Source organism: Podarcis gaigeae (genome assembly GCF_964106915.1).
Source record: "Podarcis gaigeae genome assembly, chromosome: 6".
Classification (NCBI taxonomy): domain Eukaryota; kingdom Metazoa; phylum Chordata; class Lepidosauria; order Squamata; family Lacertidae; genus Podarcis; species Podarcis gaigeae.
This window is the reverse complement of record NC_139682.1, coordinates 42401907-42419800: the sequence shown is the minus strand read 5'-3', so window position 1 is coordinate 42419800 and position 17894 is coordinate 42401907. Positions and strand designations below refer to the sequence as shown.

The window sequence follows — 17894 nt, the reverse complement described above, 5'->3', positions numbered from 1 at the left end:
AATGCTACATAAACGAGCACCCTTTGGTGAAAAGGTGAGATGCAAATTAACAAATAACAATTGCTTCATAACTTTAAAAAGTCACTGCTTTGTAGGCTTAACTATTTTAGCATATGGGGTGTTTCATTACAAGCATCAGTGCCAATCTTTCTTTGAATCTTGCTGAAATTCTTGGCCTCTGCCACATCCCTTCTCTTTGTCTTGTACATTCGAAGACTTCAAGCTTTGCTTAGCCCTCCCACCCAGTGCAAGAAAAGGAAACATTAAAAGGAAAGCCCTATTACAGGAAGACATTTTCCATGTCCCAGGCCAATTGTTCCGGTTCCCATTGTTTGCACTTCAGAGCGCCCCCCCCCCCTTGAGGTAACTACCTGAGACTATTAGAATGGGGAACAGGCCCAGTGCTGGAACAAGCCTTGTAACAAGATAACTGGCTGTATTTTTGTTCAGCAAACCATGTAATAAAAATACAATGGCTCCCTTTTCAAACAGACACCTATTAAAGTAACAGACCCATTTTGAGAGTAAACTTCCAGTGGTACCAAAAGGTTAAGTACAATACGAATCTGACCTGCCGGAGGATTGGAAGTTTCTCTTTGTGTTCTCTTTTAAAATGAATACATTTTCAGCTCGCCACCAACTGATTGTTCTTGATTCCCCCATTGTCCGGATGACAATGCAGCCCTCTTACATGGCTGCATACCAGCCAGCGTGAGAGCGGGATCTGCAACAAGAATATGGCTTTCTTTCCCCCTCGGCATAATGGGGTTATGCATTCAGCATTCTTTCTGAAGTAATAAGGACTGGAACGAAAGCATGGGTTCCTTTCTGCTCAGTTCATTTTCATCTCTGCATATTGTGCCTTTTGCGGGACGGGGTGCCTTGAAAAACCTTTTTTTACGTTTCTTTCACTCTGACCTTCTGTAGGTTCTTTGAGCACTTCTGCAAAATGAAATGTATGATAAGTTGGCAAAGATGATCTTAGGTCCTCCATGTACCATTTACTACAGCATGGGCTGTTTATGCTACTAACATCCCTTGCATCAGAAATGGAAAATGGAGGGCCAACTGCTAAACCTGCCTTTTGTTTTGCGGCTTGTATGTTGCAAGCAATAGGAATGGTATGTTTGCAAATGTAGGCCAATGACAGGTTCAGGAACCATAATTTACTGGGAACCTTGGGTCTTTCAAATGTAGAGCACTGTTGCACACATGTCCTGCTTGTGGACTTCTTATAGGCCTCTAGTTGGCCATGTGGAAACAGAGCACTGGACTGGGTAGGCCTTTGGAGAAGCTGAAGTTTTGAAGCATAGCAGGTAGAAGATACCGCTCCATAAACAAGTAAGGGCAGAAATCCAAGCTCAGTCTAGCATTTATATCAGGACTAGCCAGACTGGAAGCTTGATATAGCCTGCCTATGATATTAGTCCAATGAACCCTTACACAAATATGAGTCCCCAAGCACAAGCAAATTCACTTCATCCCATCTGGTTTCCACTGGGGATTATCTTCAGCATATCTCCATCCTTCCTGGGTAAGTTAGTTAATCCTTCCTGGGTAAGTTAGTCCTGCTCATCATTTGTAAGCATTTAGTAGGAGCAGAGTTCGGTCACAAAGCACAAAAGGCCACTATTTTTCTGAAGTTAAGCCGGCCTGGATCTGGTCATTGATCACCTGGGAGCCGTCTGTATGCCGCCTGGGGTTTTATGATGGAAGAAAGGCAGGATTGCTTGCTTGCTTATTTATTTGGCTTATATCCTGCCCTTTGTCATAGGACACCAGGGCAGATCACAGCAAATAAAACACATAAAAGCAATCAATAAACACTAAAATGCAATATTCATTCATCAAAGTTAGATAAAACATCAGCAATCTTGTCAGTTTTCCTTTCTACTGCACAAGCCAGTGCCTCAGCATACACATATAATGCATAAAATGGAAAATAAATAAATTTTCTTAAGACGAATGTGTACCTAAAAGTCAGCTCACCTGTATTTAGTTCATATTTATCACGACATTTGGGGGGGGCATGAAATGTTGGCATGGCAAGTTAACTTGCACTGCAGTAAATCCTTTGGGAGGCCATCTTTCTCAGATTTTTCTACAGTGGGTAACTTAGATCACTGGCAGGTTAACACATATCTGTTCAGAAAGAATGTGGTGTTCAACAACACACCCAGCACTCTTGCATGCTTGCTAAGATCACAGACTGTGGTGCCCTATCATTTCCTTTTGAGGCCTATTGTGCCGCTTATTGAAGTGAATGCTCAATCTCTCACCCAATCTAATCTGTCATGGGGCATGCCTAGATGGCAGCTTAGCGCCACACTGGATGTTTGGCACGCACTGCCTTTTAATAAAGAAGCACAGAGTTGCACAGTGGGTTATATAACAGCCCTTCAAGGGCTCCTGCTGTCTGCTGAGAACAGTGTTGCAGAGGCGGTCGGCGTAATGCCCTCCAGATGTTTCAGGACAACAGATCCCGTCGTCCCTCACCATTTGCCATGTTGGCTAGATCCAATGAGAGCTGGGAGTCCCAACAATATCTGGCAGGCTATCCTGAGCTATGAACCAGGCAGTCCCTAATTCACACATGACTTCTGCAGTGAACTTTTAAGAAAGTTTCCATGACAGTTCCTCCAAGTTCCATCACTACCCACCCCCCCCTTTGCAAAATGTGGAGATAATAATGGCCTATTTTTCAATGTCTCATTTGCAGTCATACAACTCACAGAATCTTAGGAAGTAAACTTAACACACAGAGGTTTCCTTATGAGGAACTGTGTGCAGGATGACCTGGTTGCTGAGACAAAACAGTGTTCGAAATTCCGCAGGCGCCTAGCGCAATTTGTTACTGCCATGGGTCCAATTGCGACTATGCAGAGATTTCTGGGGTGCCAGGTTGGTGACTGACAGCTCCATTGAGGCAATTGACTCGTGCACAATAAAAGGCGCACTTCTTGTGCTTCTGTGGACCCCTTGCTGAGCATCTTAGTCCCCCATCCCCCCTTCAAGCATCAAGCAAAGTAAGGGCAGGGCTGAGTGCAGATATATTTGGCTGTGCTGTAGCCTTTCCACAAGCCACCCAAATGGAACAGACCGCATGTTATGTCTGGAGTTTGGATCCTTGAATAATATGCAGGGAGGGTTTTAGAATGTAGCATCTGATTGGCCGTTGCGGCTGTCCAATCCTACTCCAGAAGGGAAGTTTGAACTAGCCTAGGATGTGAATAAAGGATATATAGCCTGGGGTCTGGGAGGGGCCAGAGGGAGACACACCTGATGACTGACTGTTTTTATCACAACACTGAAATAAACTTCATGAAACCGATGGCTTTTCTCTGATTATATTTCACCACACTTTAAAAATCCTCTGTCTTTGTCTATAGTTGATATCATTTCCATTTCCCCTGTGTGTGTCTTTCCTTCTTGCTTTTTGGGACAAGTGAATTGTCATCAGAGCAAGCTACAGTCAAGCAATGTAGCTGAGATAATAGAATTGTAGCATTGTAGTATTGGAAGGTACCCCAAGGGTTAACTAGATATTCCGTTGTGATGACCTAGGTTTAAGGCGCCATTTGACACCTAGCTAGAAACTCAGATATGTAAGCTAGGCACCAAATGGCTCCTTAAACCAAGGTTATAGTTGCCAAACAGAATGCCTAGTTGCCATTTTAGGGCCAGACAGCTCAAAAGCTGTATTTTTCAATACAAAGTTTTTGTTCCTGAAATTCATTCTGATTGTGCAAATAAAATATAACGGATAGTATTCTGCTGGATGCACTGCCAGTGTGTGAAAACAGTCAAGATCCAAGGATCCCCAGGCATGTACCTCCAGATGGGGGCGACTTCAGGCGCCATCTTGACACTCCCAGGCACCTTTACTTGGTAGCAAGTGTCTGATAGCCAGGTGCAAAATGCGCCTGGCGAATTCTGGATACTGCCACCATAATCAATCAATCAATCAATCAATCAGCCGTGGCAGTTCTCCTGACCATGCTGATCCTTTGCTCTGCTGTCTGAGCTTGAAGGGGATTGGAAACACCTCTGTGGTGGTGGATGCATTCATCTAGCCTTCATGCCAAACAGAAATTGGAAGTTATTAACTTTTTATTAATTAACTTCTCACCTGGCACTAAGTGGTCGAAGCTGCGGCAACGTGCCTTTGTGCTGTCAAGGAATGCAGAAAACTGCCCAGTGTGAGACTTGGGCACCCCAGCCAAGCTCCTTGAACACGATGTGGAGCAGCCGTAGGAAGCAGAGAGCAAAGGCTCTTTCCTGTGGCAGCGGCGCACCAGTGTCAGAGAGAGAGAGACCTGCTTTGTTGCCATCGGATGCGCGAGCCAGAGACTACATAATGCAGTTGGCATGCCTCGCGGGGTGGGGAGGGGGACGAGTTGCTGTCACTTATCAGTGCTCCTCCCCAACACATGGATGGCTTTTGTCTCCAGAAGATGAATCTATTTGGTCTCTAGTGGGCTGCGGCATGGATAGGAACGTACCAGGGATGAAAATGGAAGGGCGCAGGCTTCAGACTGGAATGGCAGTAGGAGCCAAAAACCAAGCGGCGGAGGAAACCCAATAGCCTGAAAAGCACAATGATTTGTTCAGAGAAGGGCAGGGAACCGAGATAAAAAAGCCCTGCTAAGATCAGAAACTCTGGCGTGCACAGTGCCCCATTGTTCAGCTGTCACACTTCCTTTTACTTTATTGCTTTTGTCCAACACCCTATTGTTCCACTTCCTTTTGTCCCCTATTCAGTGTGCTGGCTTTTCATTACCCAGCCAGCCTTGTTGTTTTCATTTCTTTTGTCTGAAGTTCCTGAGAGGAAGGTTTTATTTTCAGCAGTTTGATTAATTCACAGCTTGAGACAGGCTTTGTTTGTTATGTAATTACTGCCCTGCACTTTTCCAGAGCTCCGAGTGGCAGGGATGGTGGCACTTGGCCAGTTGCAATGGCTGCTTTCACCCCAAGCCCCCTTTTTGTGCTTCTGCGCCAGGAAATTGCTGTGTGGTTGCATTGCTGTGCTTTTGGTTCTGACGGGCCTGGAAAGTCCAAGCCGAGAGCCGTCTGAGGGCCAGTTCTCCTGTGGCATTAACATCACTCCTGTGCAATGAAACACACATACAATGTGTATATATACCATTTTCACTCTAAGGCTCTGTCTTGTACCCAATTCAGGAATTTTATTTCCCGCCAAATTCTGACCATGCCAAGGCATGTTTCTTTGGCAAATCCATCAATGTGATGTTTTCCTACCTCCCCCCCCTCTTTCTCCTCTCCCCACAGGATGTCCATGAGGAGTCCTTCCTCTCCTCAGCTGGAGCTCGATGGAGCTGGGAACATGGTGAACTGTAGCATTAAGATAGAAGAGAAGACTGAGAGCTGCTACCAGTCTACACAGGGGGAGGTGACTGGTGCTCCTCCTGGCTCTGAGAAACCACACAATTCACCATCGCCACTGAGTGAAGTTACTGAGCCCCAAACGCTTCCACAGGTGGGACAAAGTCTATTGGCTTCCATCCTTCCTCCTTGTCCTGAGGCAGGGCACTCCACATTTTCTGCACTCAAAAGTGCATAAGCCAGGCCACTAGGATGTATAATTCCACTCAGGTCTGGCTCAAGAAACTCAGACAGAGCAGTACATGGCCTCTACATGGACACTCTTACACACAGACCTTCCCCTATTGCATTATTCAAGTCAACAATAATAAATTAAATATCTAATAATGGACACCTCAAATCAGCCTCCAGAAGTGGCCACCTTACTTTAGCTAGTGGTTGAACTAGCCCAGAGTGAGTTTCCGATATTACATTAGCATCTGTGAATATGGGTATGTGGCCTACCTCCTGGTGTTTTGGTTTTTACATAGAAACAGCCAGCAGCATCATTGTACAGTATGTAGGATTTCAGTGTCCTGTCCCGTCCCCCCCGCAGTTCTCTCACTTGAAGTTGCTAATTTGCTTCGCTTGGGATACACGCACATGCGCGCGCGCACACACACACACACACACACACACTATCTGGGGGGGGGGGCAAAGAGCAGCTTTGCGGGAAGGAATTCAAAATGTTAAGATGAAACAGGGAGCTGCCCCTCAACACTACTGCTCAAGTCAAAATAGGGGGCCCTCTTGACTGACAGTTGACTGAGCCACTGGGATCGTGAATCTCCTGTAGTTTGAACGTGTAGCGGTAGAAACCCTCGTCTAAACAGCTAGGTGTACATCTTTTTAAAAATGGCCTGGCCATTAAGTTTTTGCTCCCTTAAGACACATGTTGTAAAAAAGTGGGGGGAAATGCTCAAGATTTGGGGATTATTATTATATTTGTTAATCAAAGGGGAGGGACTATGATTCAATACCTGGCATGTCCATCCTTTTAAATTGTCATTCCTCTCCTGTGGAATCCTCTCCCTAGTGAGGGCTATTAACACCCTTTCGGCACCAGATATAAACCTATCTCTTTTCCCAGGAATTTGATGGATTGTCATCAGTGTTTTGATGTTTACTGCAAATTGTTTTTTTGCTGCTGAAGTTCTGCAGTTTGGGGGCCATTGTATTGGTTTATTGTAATGTGCAATATTTATTTTTAATGCTTGGCCTTAAATTTGAACTTTTTGCAAGTTGCTTAGAGACCTTTTTGTAATGAGCAGCCATTAAGTCAAATAACAGATAAATAATTATAGGTGCCTCTTCCTAAGATTTGGGTGAGCCACTACCACTCACAATAGAAGAGTACTGGGCTAGTTTCCCATCTATGATGTTTTGACATCTGAGCCATAATTTAATGTTTACTTTTCCTTTTTAAATCCACAGTCTTGAAAAAGGTGTAACTTTTCCTAACAGTTCCATAGGTTTTTGTTCTTCCCTCCCTCAGCTAGTTTAATGGCTGACCCACATACTATTGCAGCAATTTGATTTTGTCCTTGCTTTGTGAGTTGAAAAGATTTTTGGGTGGGTGCGACACAATCTTCCCATTTTCGAAATGAGCACCCTGATTCACCAGGCAAATCTGCAGCTCATTGACTCAAGAGGATGCTCAAACACACCCTGCACAGAAGGAAGATTTCATGAGGATCAGCTCTATCTGTTATCCTTTCCTTTTTAATTTCCTGAAGGCTATTGGTGATTCAATGGCTCGCTGTCTTTCAGGAATCTGCATCTCCAGTGGACAAGGCATTAGACTCCAGGAACTCTGCATTCGAGGCGGCAGTGAGCAACCGGGAAAAATTGGATTTCAACAGAAACTTAAAAGAAGGTAGGAAGGGTGCTTTACAACCATTGCGTTCAGTTAAGTCCACCTCCTTCATTCTTGCCGTCTTTTCTAGGAAGAGGCCATAATTGTGTGGCAGAACACAAGCTTTGCATTCACAGGGTACAAGATTCACGGCATCTCTAGTTAAAATCCCTTGTGTTGCTAAGTAGGAAAAGAACCTGCTGGAAGGACCTTGTGGAGGTCCTGTCAAGAGGGATGTAGTGAATGGTAGCTACTCATATATCCAGTAGTGGCTAGGGCAGAGCTATGGAGTCATCCTCCTGGCACCTCCATTGTTTCAGCTTGCCTGGAAGAGGGAAAGCAAAGGAACAGTGAGGTTGGGGCTGCACAGTTGCAGCGGTGGAGCCAATCTGGGCTCCTGTCAGCGCATCTTACAGGCCCAAACTCATTGTTGCTGTGCCTCACCCAGATGAGCTGTAGTGACCCCATTGTCAGGAGAATGGCTCTACAGCCCAGCTGCATCATGCTGGCCCCTTCCGCTTGAATCATTTCCTTTTTGGAGTGGCTCCTTTGCTGCAGGTGGATGTAGTTATACTGACAAATGTGCATAATAATTTTAGAATGTTCATACTGGATCAAGCAGTCCGGCCATCCAAGTGTCATGACTTAAAGAGTAAATAACACAGTGGTACCTCTGTTGTCGAACGTAATCCATTCCAGAAGACTGTTCGACTTCTGAAATATTTGACAACCGAGGCGCAATGGGCGGTCAGCAAATTCCATTAAAAGAATGAAGAAATGTGCTTCAGAAGCCGTTTGACTTCTGAGGCACGTTCGAAAACGGAAGCATTCACTTCTGGGTTTTCAGCGTTTGAAAATCGAAAGGTTCGGCTTCCGAGACACTAAAAAAACTGAAGTATTTAGATATAGAATAATCTGTCCCCCTTCCTTCAGTCCCACCTTTCAGCAGTTGGTTTCTTAAAAAGGCCTAATCATCTTGGCCACTGAGGAATCTGCCCTTGGAGATTTGTCCTCCATGAGCTGATCCAGTCATCATTTCTGATGAATACATTGTTTAAAATAAACTCTGAAACTTTTCTCCTTTCAAATCAGAAAGCCACCTACATGTTGTACACTAACATTCTTATTTCTACAGTGATGCCGACCATTGAGAAGTTACTGTCCAGTGACTGGAAAGAGAGACTTCTGGGGAAAAATCCAATGGAATCCAAAGATGTGAAAGGTGAGCATCTGGTCTGATTTGGCTGGGACTGCTTTAAGGCCCAGACCACAGAGAGCAGACATAATTTGTTCTATTGGATAGAGAGTGACAATATTGGACCCCTAGACCCTCTTTCCCCCACATCAGTTAAGTTAAATTACAAAGCCTACTGTCATTGAATTAATATCACCACAGCTCATAAACCTTTGCAGGGGATACAAAACCAATGAAATATAAGACATGGCTTCCCACCACTAGCTAGTGTATCTTGCGAATGTATGTTCTAATACAAGGGTGGGGAACCTGAGGCCCTCCAGAAGTTGCTGGATTACTGCTCCCATGATCCCTGACCTTGCAGACTGGGGATGATGGGAGTTGTAGTCCTACAACACATGGTGCAAGAACAGGTCTCCAACCCCTGGTCTTTGGTGAGAATTGTATATATTATTTATAATTCACAAAACTGATTGTATGTGATGATTTCTATAGGGCTATTGCTAGGAATAGGCCCCAGAACAAAATCCGTGTTGGACTGGTTCATCGCAAGGTGGAACCAAAGTTTGTTCCATCCCGTTTCCATTCAGGTTTTCAAGGACAAATCTACATATATAATCTTTAAATCCCACACAGAATACTTTGACATACGAAATTAAGGGAAAAAAACATAAGGTAGTCCAAATTGTTTGTGCTTACAAGGTGGTCAAAGAGCTATTTGCCTGCCATCTTCTCTCATTTTTTTTCTTTTTAAATCATCTGCCTAAGAGCATCTAGCTAGCTCAAAGGGCTCCTGCCACTACATGCATTGAAATCAGTGTAGCAAGTAATGACAGGTCTTGATGATGTGCTGCTGTCCTCTGGAAATTTTTGCATACATTTGATATTTTACATTGACACCCCCCACCTTTAAAGTTTTTGTAAAATATGTAAAATACACTTAAAATGTATGTAGGATAGCAACATTTCCCCCAAGAGTGACATCATATCATTAAAAATGGATCAATCCTAGTGGGATTTGCCACATTGATTTCAGTATGTACAGCAGAAACAGCCCCATGAGCTAGTTAGCTGCTCTTAGGGAACTGGAATTGCTTTTGAAGGAAGACAGGCCAGCTAGCCTTGAACCACCTCATCTTAGAAAAGGCATTTTCTCCTGGGTGGGAGAGTGATGGTGGAATGCCTTTTCTGAGAAGGCGCCTCCCACTCCCCAATTTTGTGAGTACCTGCATTAAAAAGAATTGATTTTTTTTTAAAAAAATCTGCTACCTGATTAATTGCAGCCACCTTTTTAATGAATCAAAAGATATGCAATCAGCTATGCTTAATTGATTATACATTGCAGACCTAGATTTCTCCAACTCTTTTTTGGTGGGGGGGGGGGAGCTATGTGTTTAAAGAATGCGTGAAGGCGATTGTGTGGCTTGATCAGCCAGCCCTCCCTTTCTTGCCCGTGTGTAGCAGTGCCAATCCAAGCCATCTGCACATGTGGCTGATATGTGAAGGGGCTCTACCTGCCCATTGATGTACACAGGCAGAACTTCATGCGAAGGTGGGACCCTGATTGCTACCTCCCACCAATTCATGGGGACTTCTGTGTGTGCAGATGAGCATGTGAGTAGATCCCCTTCATAAATTGACTGAACAGGGAGCCTTGATCCCTGTGCAAATGGTCATCAGGCACAGGGCTAACCTACCTAGTCCCCATACATTTTCTTTCAATGTGTGCGTGTGTTGTTTGAACCCCCTTCACTCTCCACAAAGTGCTTAATGAATTAGATGTTGCAGACCTGGATTTACCAACTCTCTTCCTGTCCTTCTTCCTCTTCCTTTTTTCCTTTGGGCTCTTGTTTGTCCCAGGAACCCAAGAAAGCCTGGCAGAGAAGGAGTTGCAGCTGCTGGTCATGATTAACCAGCTGTCCATCCTGCGGGACCAGCTGCTGACTGCCCACTCGGAGCAGAAGAACATGGCAGCTATGCTGTTTGAGAAGCAGCAGCAACAGATGGAACTGGCCAGGCAGCAGCAGGAACAGGTAGGAAGTAGAACACAACTTTTGGGCTGTGTTTGCCAATCTCAACCTTTGGGATAGGTCTTCAGGAAGTGGCTTGGATGCAGGTTGGCAGAGCCCATGTGACCTTGGCAAAGAATCTTGTAAACTCTGTCCCTGATATAATAGTGCTACAGGGGTTACTGGCACTTCACATATCTCAAGTGATTTAGGGGGAAAACAATTTAGAAGTAGTGTAGCTGGCGTGGGAGTCACAATGCAGTGAGAGTCACTCACACAATCCGTTCTAAAGCACTAAAAGCCTTACTACACAAATCAAATAATGGGTAGGCGCCAAGTAAGTTTTACTAGGTACAAATCCATCAAAATTAATCAACATGACTCAGTTAGGACCAGTAACTTCAGTGGATTGACTCTGGTTAAAACTGAGTTGAATATCACCCTTATTTGGAATGGGAAAACTGGTGTAAAGTGAACAGGTTTGCAAGTCACATATCATATTATCTTCTGGTGATGTAGGGAGGTGATGCTGGTGGGAATAGGTAGATTTGGGCTACTGCATGGTGACAGGGAAGAGTTAAAGGTTTTATTAGCTGTAGCCATACACAGCATAATCCTATGCATATTTAGTCTGGTGCAAGCCTCACTAGGATTACAATTGTAGACTTAAAAAATGGAATACAGTTATAGTTACACAGTATTTGCAAGCATGATAATTTGGGGTGAGTGGGAGAACCAGCTCTTAATGATAGTGCTTTTTCCCCATGCATGTAGAATTCAGTTCCACAAACTACTTACAATGAGCTACATGAATTATAAATGTAGTTTGGTCAATGTCTATAGAACTGTAACGGTTAAGTGCAATTATGACCACTTTACAGTGATTTGTGAATCACGTTGATTCATCTCGCTGTATATCATTGCCTGTTGGAATTCTTGTTAAAAAGTGTACAGTTTCCATGATATGTGTGAATATGGAGGAAAAATTAGGAAAACATACAGAACAAAAAGGAAAGTTTTTTTAAAAAAACACCAAAACTAAAGAAAACATTATTGTTTCAACCTTGTGATTTCCAGGTCCATCAGTCAAGACTTTTCAAAGGTTCATTTCCCCATTTTAAGGTCTATAATGATCAAGCAGTTGTTAACATGGAAGAATAATTGCAACATGCACGTCAGCTGCACTTTGACACCTGTTATATTTCTGAAATGATAAACCAAGTAGCAGTCATAGTTATGTACAAATTAGTTGCCAGTTTATACTCGTCATAGGACTAAGACAAGTTGACAGCCCCTGTAGGATACAATGGACCTCGACTTACATACACCTCGTCTTGCAGACGTTTCAAGTTGCATCCGTGGCAAATCTGGAAGTAAACTGGGTTGCCGTGATTCACGCATGTGCAGAAGTGGCTTCTGCCATCTGTGCATGCGCAGAAGTGGCTGCCGCCGAATGCGCATGCGCACAAGACGCCTCTTCTAGCGTACCGTTTTGACCAGCGGACGGACCTCCAGAACTGGACAATTTTAAGAAAATGAGATTCCAGAGGAGTGGGCATATTAGTTTGCTGCGGCAAAGAAGATAAAAGCTCCTGTGAAGTCATCAAAACTACCTATTTTATTACCACTTGAGTCTTTTAAGTAAGGACAATCATTAACTTCATCAGGTGTGGTTATGCATTGCAGTGCTACCAAATTTGAGAGACAGCAAGCCTTCATGATTTAGAAGTAATCCCAAGGGCTTAGATTTTAGGATGAGGTTAGGTATTGGGATACCACTACCTAACTCCAACTCCGTAGAACCATCAAATGCTACCACTTTTCAGGCCCAGTTCTAATGTAATGCTGTACACATTATATCAGGGGACATGAACCTGTGGTCCTCCAGTTGTTGCTGGATAACTGGATGGCTGCAGGTTCCTCACCCTGCATTATATTCTTGTTTTCTGCTCTATAATGTGCAAATCTGATACCAGATTGATTCAAATAATGTGCTCATTCACCTCTTCCTTACGAATACTCAAGCTTGGCTTGTGGAAGGGCTGGGAGGTTCTCCTTTGTAAAAAGATGGAGAAGTGCTTGGGAAAGCTGAATGGGAAGCGTCATGTGTCTTGAAGTTCTCAATGCCTGGTTCATAGGCATCAGCTCTCATGGGCTGCCTGTGTTCATTTGGCCCCTTGGCCCTTCATAGTCTTCTCCTCTTGCAGATTGCCAAGCAACAGCAACAGCTGATCCAGCAGCAACACAAGATCAACCTGCTACAGCAGCAAATCCAGGTAAAAGGGGTCTTCTTTCCCCCTTCACATAGCAAGGAAGATAGACTGAAAATCAGGAGACAAAAGTTTGGCACCTGGCTCTGTCAGATGTTCCCTGTGTAACTAGGTTAGGAGTGTCACATGAGTTCTTTTTCTAGCTGTCCAGAAATTGACATAGAAGCAGGACAATAGTGAATTGAACATGGATTCAAACCGTAAGATAGGTCTGCCAATGGCTGCAAATCTAAACCCCTTATTTAAAAGTAAATCCCATCAAAATCCATGGGTCTCACTTCAAAGTGAATGTGTTTTAGACTGGAGTGTATCTTGTACATCAGGGTTGGTTAATCTGTGGCCCACAGTTCTGATTAGGCTTGCCATGCTTCCCCATTTGGTCTCTGAGGCCACCTGCCTTACACCTGAAGTCATCTATGACATCAGTTATGGGGCAGGTAAAGATTTTTCTTAGCTGTAAAGGGGCTGGTAGCACCTGCAAAGCGCTGTGCATATTGCCCTGCACAGCTCTTTGCAAGCCTTGGCAATTGTCTGATCGCTGGTGTTTGCAGATAGCTGTGTATATAGTGTTTTAAAGCCCTAACAACCAGCTAATCATCAGGGCTTCAAAGCACCATATGTGCCTAACTCCCCTCCTGCACTGCAGCCCCTGTCCAATCGCCCTCCTGCACTGCAAATTCCCACCATCCCATCCCTTCTGGCTTCCTTGAGCACAGAAAAGAAAAAAAATGGCACTGGAAATTCATTTTCCCATCTCATTCCATGTAGTTTGACCCTAAGCTTCAGCCTTCCCTCCACTGCAGTATGGCATGGTTGTACCTCCATAGATATGTTGGGAGGGTACAGAAAGGTTGGCGGTTCGAATCCCCGCAACAGGGTGAGCTCCCGTTGCTCGGTCCCTCCTCCTGCCCACCTAGCAGTTGAAAACACATCAATGTGCAAGTTGATAAGTAGGTACCGCTCCAGCGGGAAGGTAAACAGTGTTTCTGTGCACTGCTCTGGTTTCGCCAGAAGCGGCTTAGTCATGCTGGCCACATGACCTGGAAAAACTGTCTGCAGAAGCAGACAAACACAGGCTCCTTCCGCCTGTAAAGTGAGATGAGCGCTACAACCCCAGAGTCCTTCGCGACTGGACTTAATTGTCAGGAGTCCCTTTACCTTTACCTAATGGAATGAAAAGTAAGAGATCTCTCCACAACTTCCTTCACCCAATCTTGGATAAGTCTTTTTGGATAGATTCTGTTGTTCCCTAAAGGCAATGCTTTTTTTCTAGAGAAACAATAAGCATGGACATAGCCTGGATTTTTTTTTGGGGGGGGGCAAAACCTCAGATTTGTGTTGATTTGTATTGATTGGGAGGCAGGTGCCCCCCTTGGCTACACCCATGACACATTTTTAACCAAAAAAAGAGGTGCCAGTACTACATACCCTTGAGTACCCCCTAGAAAATGCACTGCTTAAAGGTAACTTTGTATTTGGCTCTGTCTGTCTGTCTGTCCCCCTGTCCCCCTCACCCTTTTCTCTCCAGCAGGTCAACATGCCCTATGTAATGATTCCAGCCTTTCCTCCCAGCCACCAGCCTCTTCCGGTCTCCCCAGATCCTCAGATGGCACTTCCCATCCAGCCAATCCCTTGTAAACCAGGTACGAAGAGGCCAAGAAAAGTGTTGAATTCTGGTTAATGGGACACAGACTTTCTGGGTGCTTCTGCACAGTTGTCTTGCATGTCCATGGGACCACACAAGTCTATGCGTTTGGCAAATTAGTATCTTTGATTAAAGCCAAATCAGTCAGGCTTCTTGGAAGGCCAAGCCTGTCTTGGCCTTCACTTGAGCCAGCAAAATGTTTGGGGCTAGCCTTACCTCAGAAAAGGGCCAAGAAACCACCCAGGATTACAGTTAGTGGTCCTGCAGCTGTGGCAGAAAATCCCAAATTGTCTCAGTAGTGTCTTGGAGAAACTGGCAGAGCTTTATGGTCTGGGCCACACAGTCAAGAGGGAAGGCCTCTGTCCCCCCCCTCCCCACACCCCGCCAAGTGCTGCATCTGTAGGTACTGTTTTGGGGAAAGCTCATTTGGGCTCCCCTGATCCTCAGAGGAATCTGTGGTTTAGTTATCAGAAGTGCTTTCTCAGGGTTTAGGGGATAAGATGTAGGCTCCAGTGCCAGTGGATTCACATGAGAAGGACCAGTGTGTGGATCTGTCTCCTCCTTGGGGCTGCTGTCATAGGAAGACTCTGCATCAGAGGACCATGACTCCCTCAAATGCTCAGAGACACACACCAGGGAACTATTGATTAGCTGTTAAACTGATTTCAATTTTATGCAAACCTGTTTTGGGTTGCCTAACCCTGGGAGCCCCGTTTGAGTTTCCTAGCTCTTAATGCAGAAAGCTTGCGATTCCTGGCGAGATTTCGCTGGGAGAAAGATTTGAGCAGCTGTTTGATTCAGTAACTAATCTCTGACTGTTCTCTTTCCTGTCCCATCTGCAGTGGAGTACCCCATGCAACTGCTGCACAGCCCCCCTCTGTCCGCACTGAAGAGACCCACAAGCTCAGGCCACCTACAGATCCAGGTACAAGCCCCAAACTGTTTTCTCTGTGGGCTCCCAAACTCCTCTGGGAATGCTCTTCTACTCTCCTCCTCTCCTTCCTTTTCAGGAATCTTCACAGCCACTGAACTTAACAGCAAAGCCCAAAGGCTCCGAGCTCCCCAATTCCTCCAGCTCACCCAGCTTAAAGATCAGCAGCTGCCAGTCACTCACTCCTAACCATGGGGTCTCTCAGGAGTTGCAGACCAGCCCTCCCAGCCTCCCTTTGGGTAAGTGTTAAGTTGTGGGTGAACATAGCAGACGACACAGTGATTCTTCAAACAGCTCTTGTTTATTCACAGGCCAGAACAGAACTGAACTGAAGGGTTCAGCCAGCCTGCTTATATAGAGCTCCAGTACAACACAACAGTAACCACTTTTTGTAACTATCCAATCACTGAACATCACTTTCGATCCCTTATTTGCATATGCGGACCTGAGTGAAAACTATCTACAATATCCCCCTGCTGGCCCAGGGTGAGAACTTCAGTACATAACAGTACTATGGAAATTCCCCCTGCTCAGGTTCTGAGCTGGCACAGAAGTGCTCCTGCATTTGGATGACAACTGCAAGATCATGATTTGTTACCTTGCTCTCTTGATTTGCTGTGGGAAAAGATCTGTACCCATCCCTGGATTAGGAAGGACTTGAACCTGGCATTCCTCAGGATTCTGTTTGGCATTGTCTTCGTCTGTTGGTCCTGCTGCACCAGTGTTGGAAGGGGAAAGGCTGTAGCTCATTGGTAGAGCATACAGAAAATGTCCCAGGTTCAATTCTTGGCATCTCCAGGCAGGACTAAGAAAGACAGGAGAGCTGCTGTCAATCAGTGGAGGCAATGCTCAGTCCTGATCTAACTCAGTATAACACAACTTCATATCAGTTATGTCCACATGCTCTGTGTTTCATTTAATATATGTTTAAATTTTCAGTAATTTAAAATCCCAAGCCTGCTTGTGTAATGCAGATTTTTGCTTTGGTTTTGAAAAGAAAGATAATATACTTTCACTCTAGAGTAAGGTTACCAGACGTCCCCATTTCCTGGGGACAGTCTCAGGATTTACAAATCAGTCCCCATACAAAATCCATTGAAGTTGAAAAGTGTCCCCGGATTCATTGAAAAAATCTGGTAACCTTACTCTAGAGCAGCCTTTTCAACCAATGTCCTCCAGATGTTTTGAACCAAAGTTTGCATAATCCTTGATCATTGGCAGTGCTGGCTGGGACTGATGTGTGAGCCTAAACATCTATGGAAGGCACTAGATTAGGAAAGGGGTGCTCTAGAAGCACATATTCAAATTCACTAAAATGTGATTTGTTTCCCATTTAACCACTTTGCTGTGGTGAAATACAGAACACTGAAAAGTGGATTTCTCCCCATTTTCAAATGCATTCTTATGAATATTCATAAGTGGGGACCTGAATCTCCATTCTTTATTGTAAAGGTAAAGGGACCCCTAACCATTAGGTCCAGTCGCAGACAACTTTGGGGTTGTGGCGCTCATCTCACTTTATTGGCCGAGGGAGCCGGTGTACAGCTTCCAGGTCATGTGGCCAGCATGACTAAGCCGCTTCTGGCGAACCAGAGCAGCACATGGAAATGCCGTTTATCTTCCCACCGGAGCAGTACCTATTTATCTACTTGTACTTTGACGTGCTTTCAAACTGCTAGGTTGGCAGGAGCTGGGACCGAGCAACGGGAGCTCATCCTGTTGTGGGGATTCGAACCACCAACCTTCTGATCGGCAAGTCCTAGGCTCTGTGGGTTAGACCACAGCGCCACCCACATCCCAACATTCATTATGGTACAGTGCTAGTATTTCCAAATGAATAGCTGCAGAGTACCTGGGTGCCATCTAATGTGTTTTGCATGAGAGGGGCTCACCCTGCAGCTTCATGATAATGGAAGGCACAAGATAACTAAAGCTTTCTCTTTCTGATAAGACAAAAATCTTTTGATGGGTCTGAGAGAAGATTAATGAGATGCTTTAGATGACAATGGATCTAAGACTGCTGGAACTGGAACTTAAGTGGCATGCCTTTCTTTCCCAAGTAACTTTCTGAGAATGGGCTTTGTGCAAGGGCACCAGATATCCCTGCTTGATCTTGTGACACTGATTCCATTCCATTTTTAAATTTCAGGGTTCCTGGGGGAGGGAGATGCTATCACCAAAGCAATCCAGGATGCCCGGCAGCTTCTGCACAGCCAAAGCAGAGCGTTGGATGGATCTCCAAATCATCCCTATAGGAAGGTAAGTGGTATTTCTGAGACCGGTTTGGTCCTAAAGAGGGAGAGAGTCGGGATTTCCGTACTGTTTCAGGCACTGTACTTATGCATGTGTGTTTGCCTTGTACATTTATGAACATTTATTCTGTATATATAAAACCTTAGAATTCCTATAACACCCTGAAGATGCACTCTCTGTTAAAAGTCAGGTGTGAAAACCATATTTTTGAGGAAGTAGATACAAATAAGTACAATGTGGAATCTGTGGAGGGATAGACCCATCACCTGTAAGGAACGTAACTGGTACCCAAGTTTTCAAAGTCAACTTTTGTAATAGCGAAGAATGAACTTGCCAAGGCTCAATTAGGAACGG

The 17894-nt window shown here is 44.7% G+C and overlaps 1 protein-coding gene across 10 annotated transcripts in view; it reads left to right on the top strand.

The window, feature by feature from the left end:
* Positions 1-17894, top strand: part of SOX13 (SRY-box transcription factor 13) — a 60042-nt gene that overhangs the window by 27664 nt on the left and 14484 nt on the right. For 4 of the 10 annotated variants that reach the window (XM_083745715.1, XM_083745711.1, XM_083745712.1 and 1 more), the window contains 9 exons: positions 5290-5497; positions 7153-7258; positions 8373-8459; positions 10293-10465; positions 12649-12717; positions 14240-14354; positions 15199-15281; positions 15367-15526; positions 17437-17546. In XM_083745715.1, coding sequence (XP_083601841.1) covers positions 5291-5497; positions 7153-7258; positions 8373-8459; positions 10293-10465; positions 12649-12717; positions 14240-14354; positions 15199-15281; positions 15367-15526; positions 17437-17546 — 1110 coding nt within the window. In that variant the 5' untranslated portion in view covers position 5290. Of the gene's footprint in view, positions 1-4216; positions 4381-5289; positions 5498-7152; positions 7259-8372; positions 8460-10292; positions 10466-12648; positions 12718-14239; positions 14355-15198; positions 15282-15366; positions 15527-17436; positions 17547-17894 lie in introns of those variants that run through there. The other 6 variants (XM_083745707.1, XM_083745714.1, XM_083745708.1 and 3 more) reach the window with 5 other exon arrangements.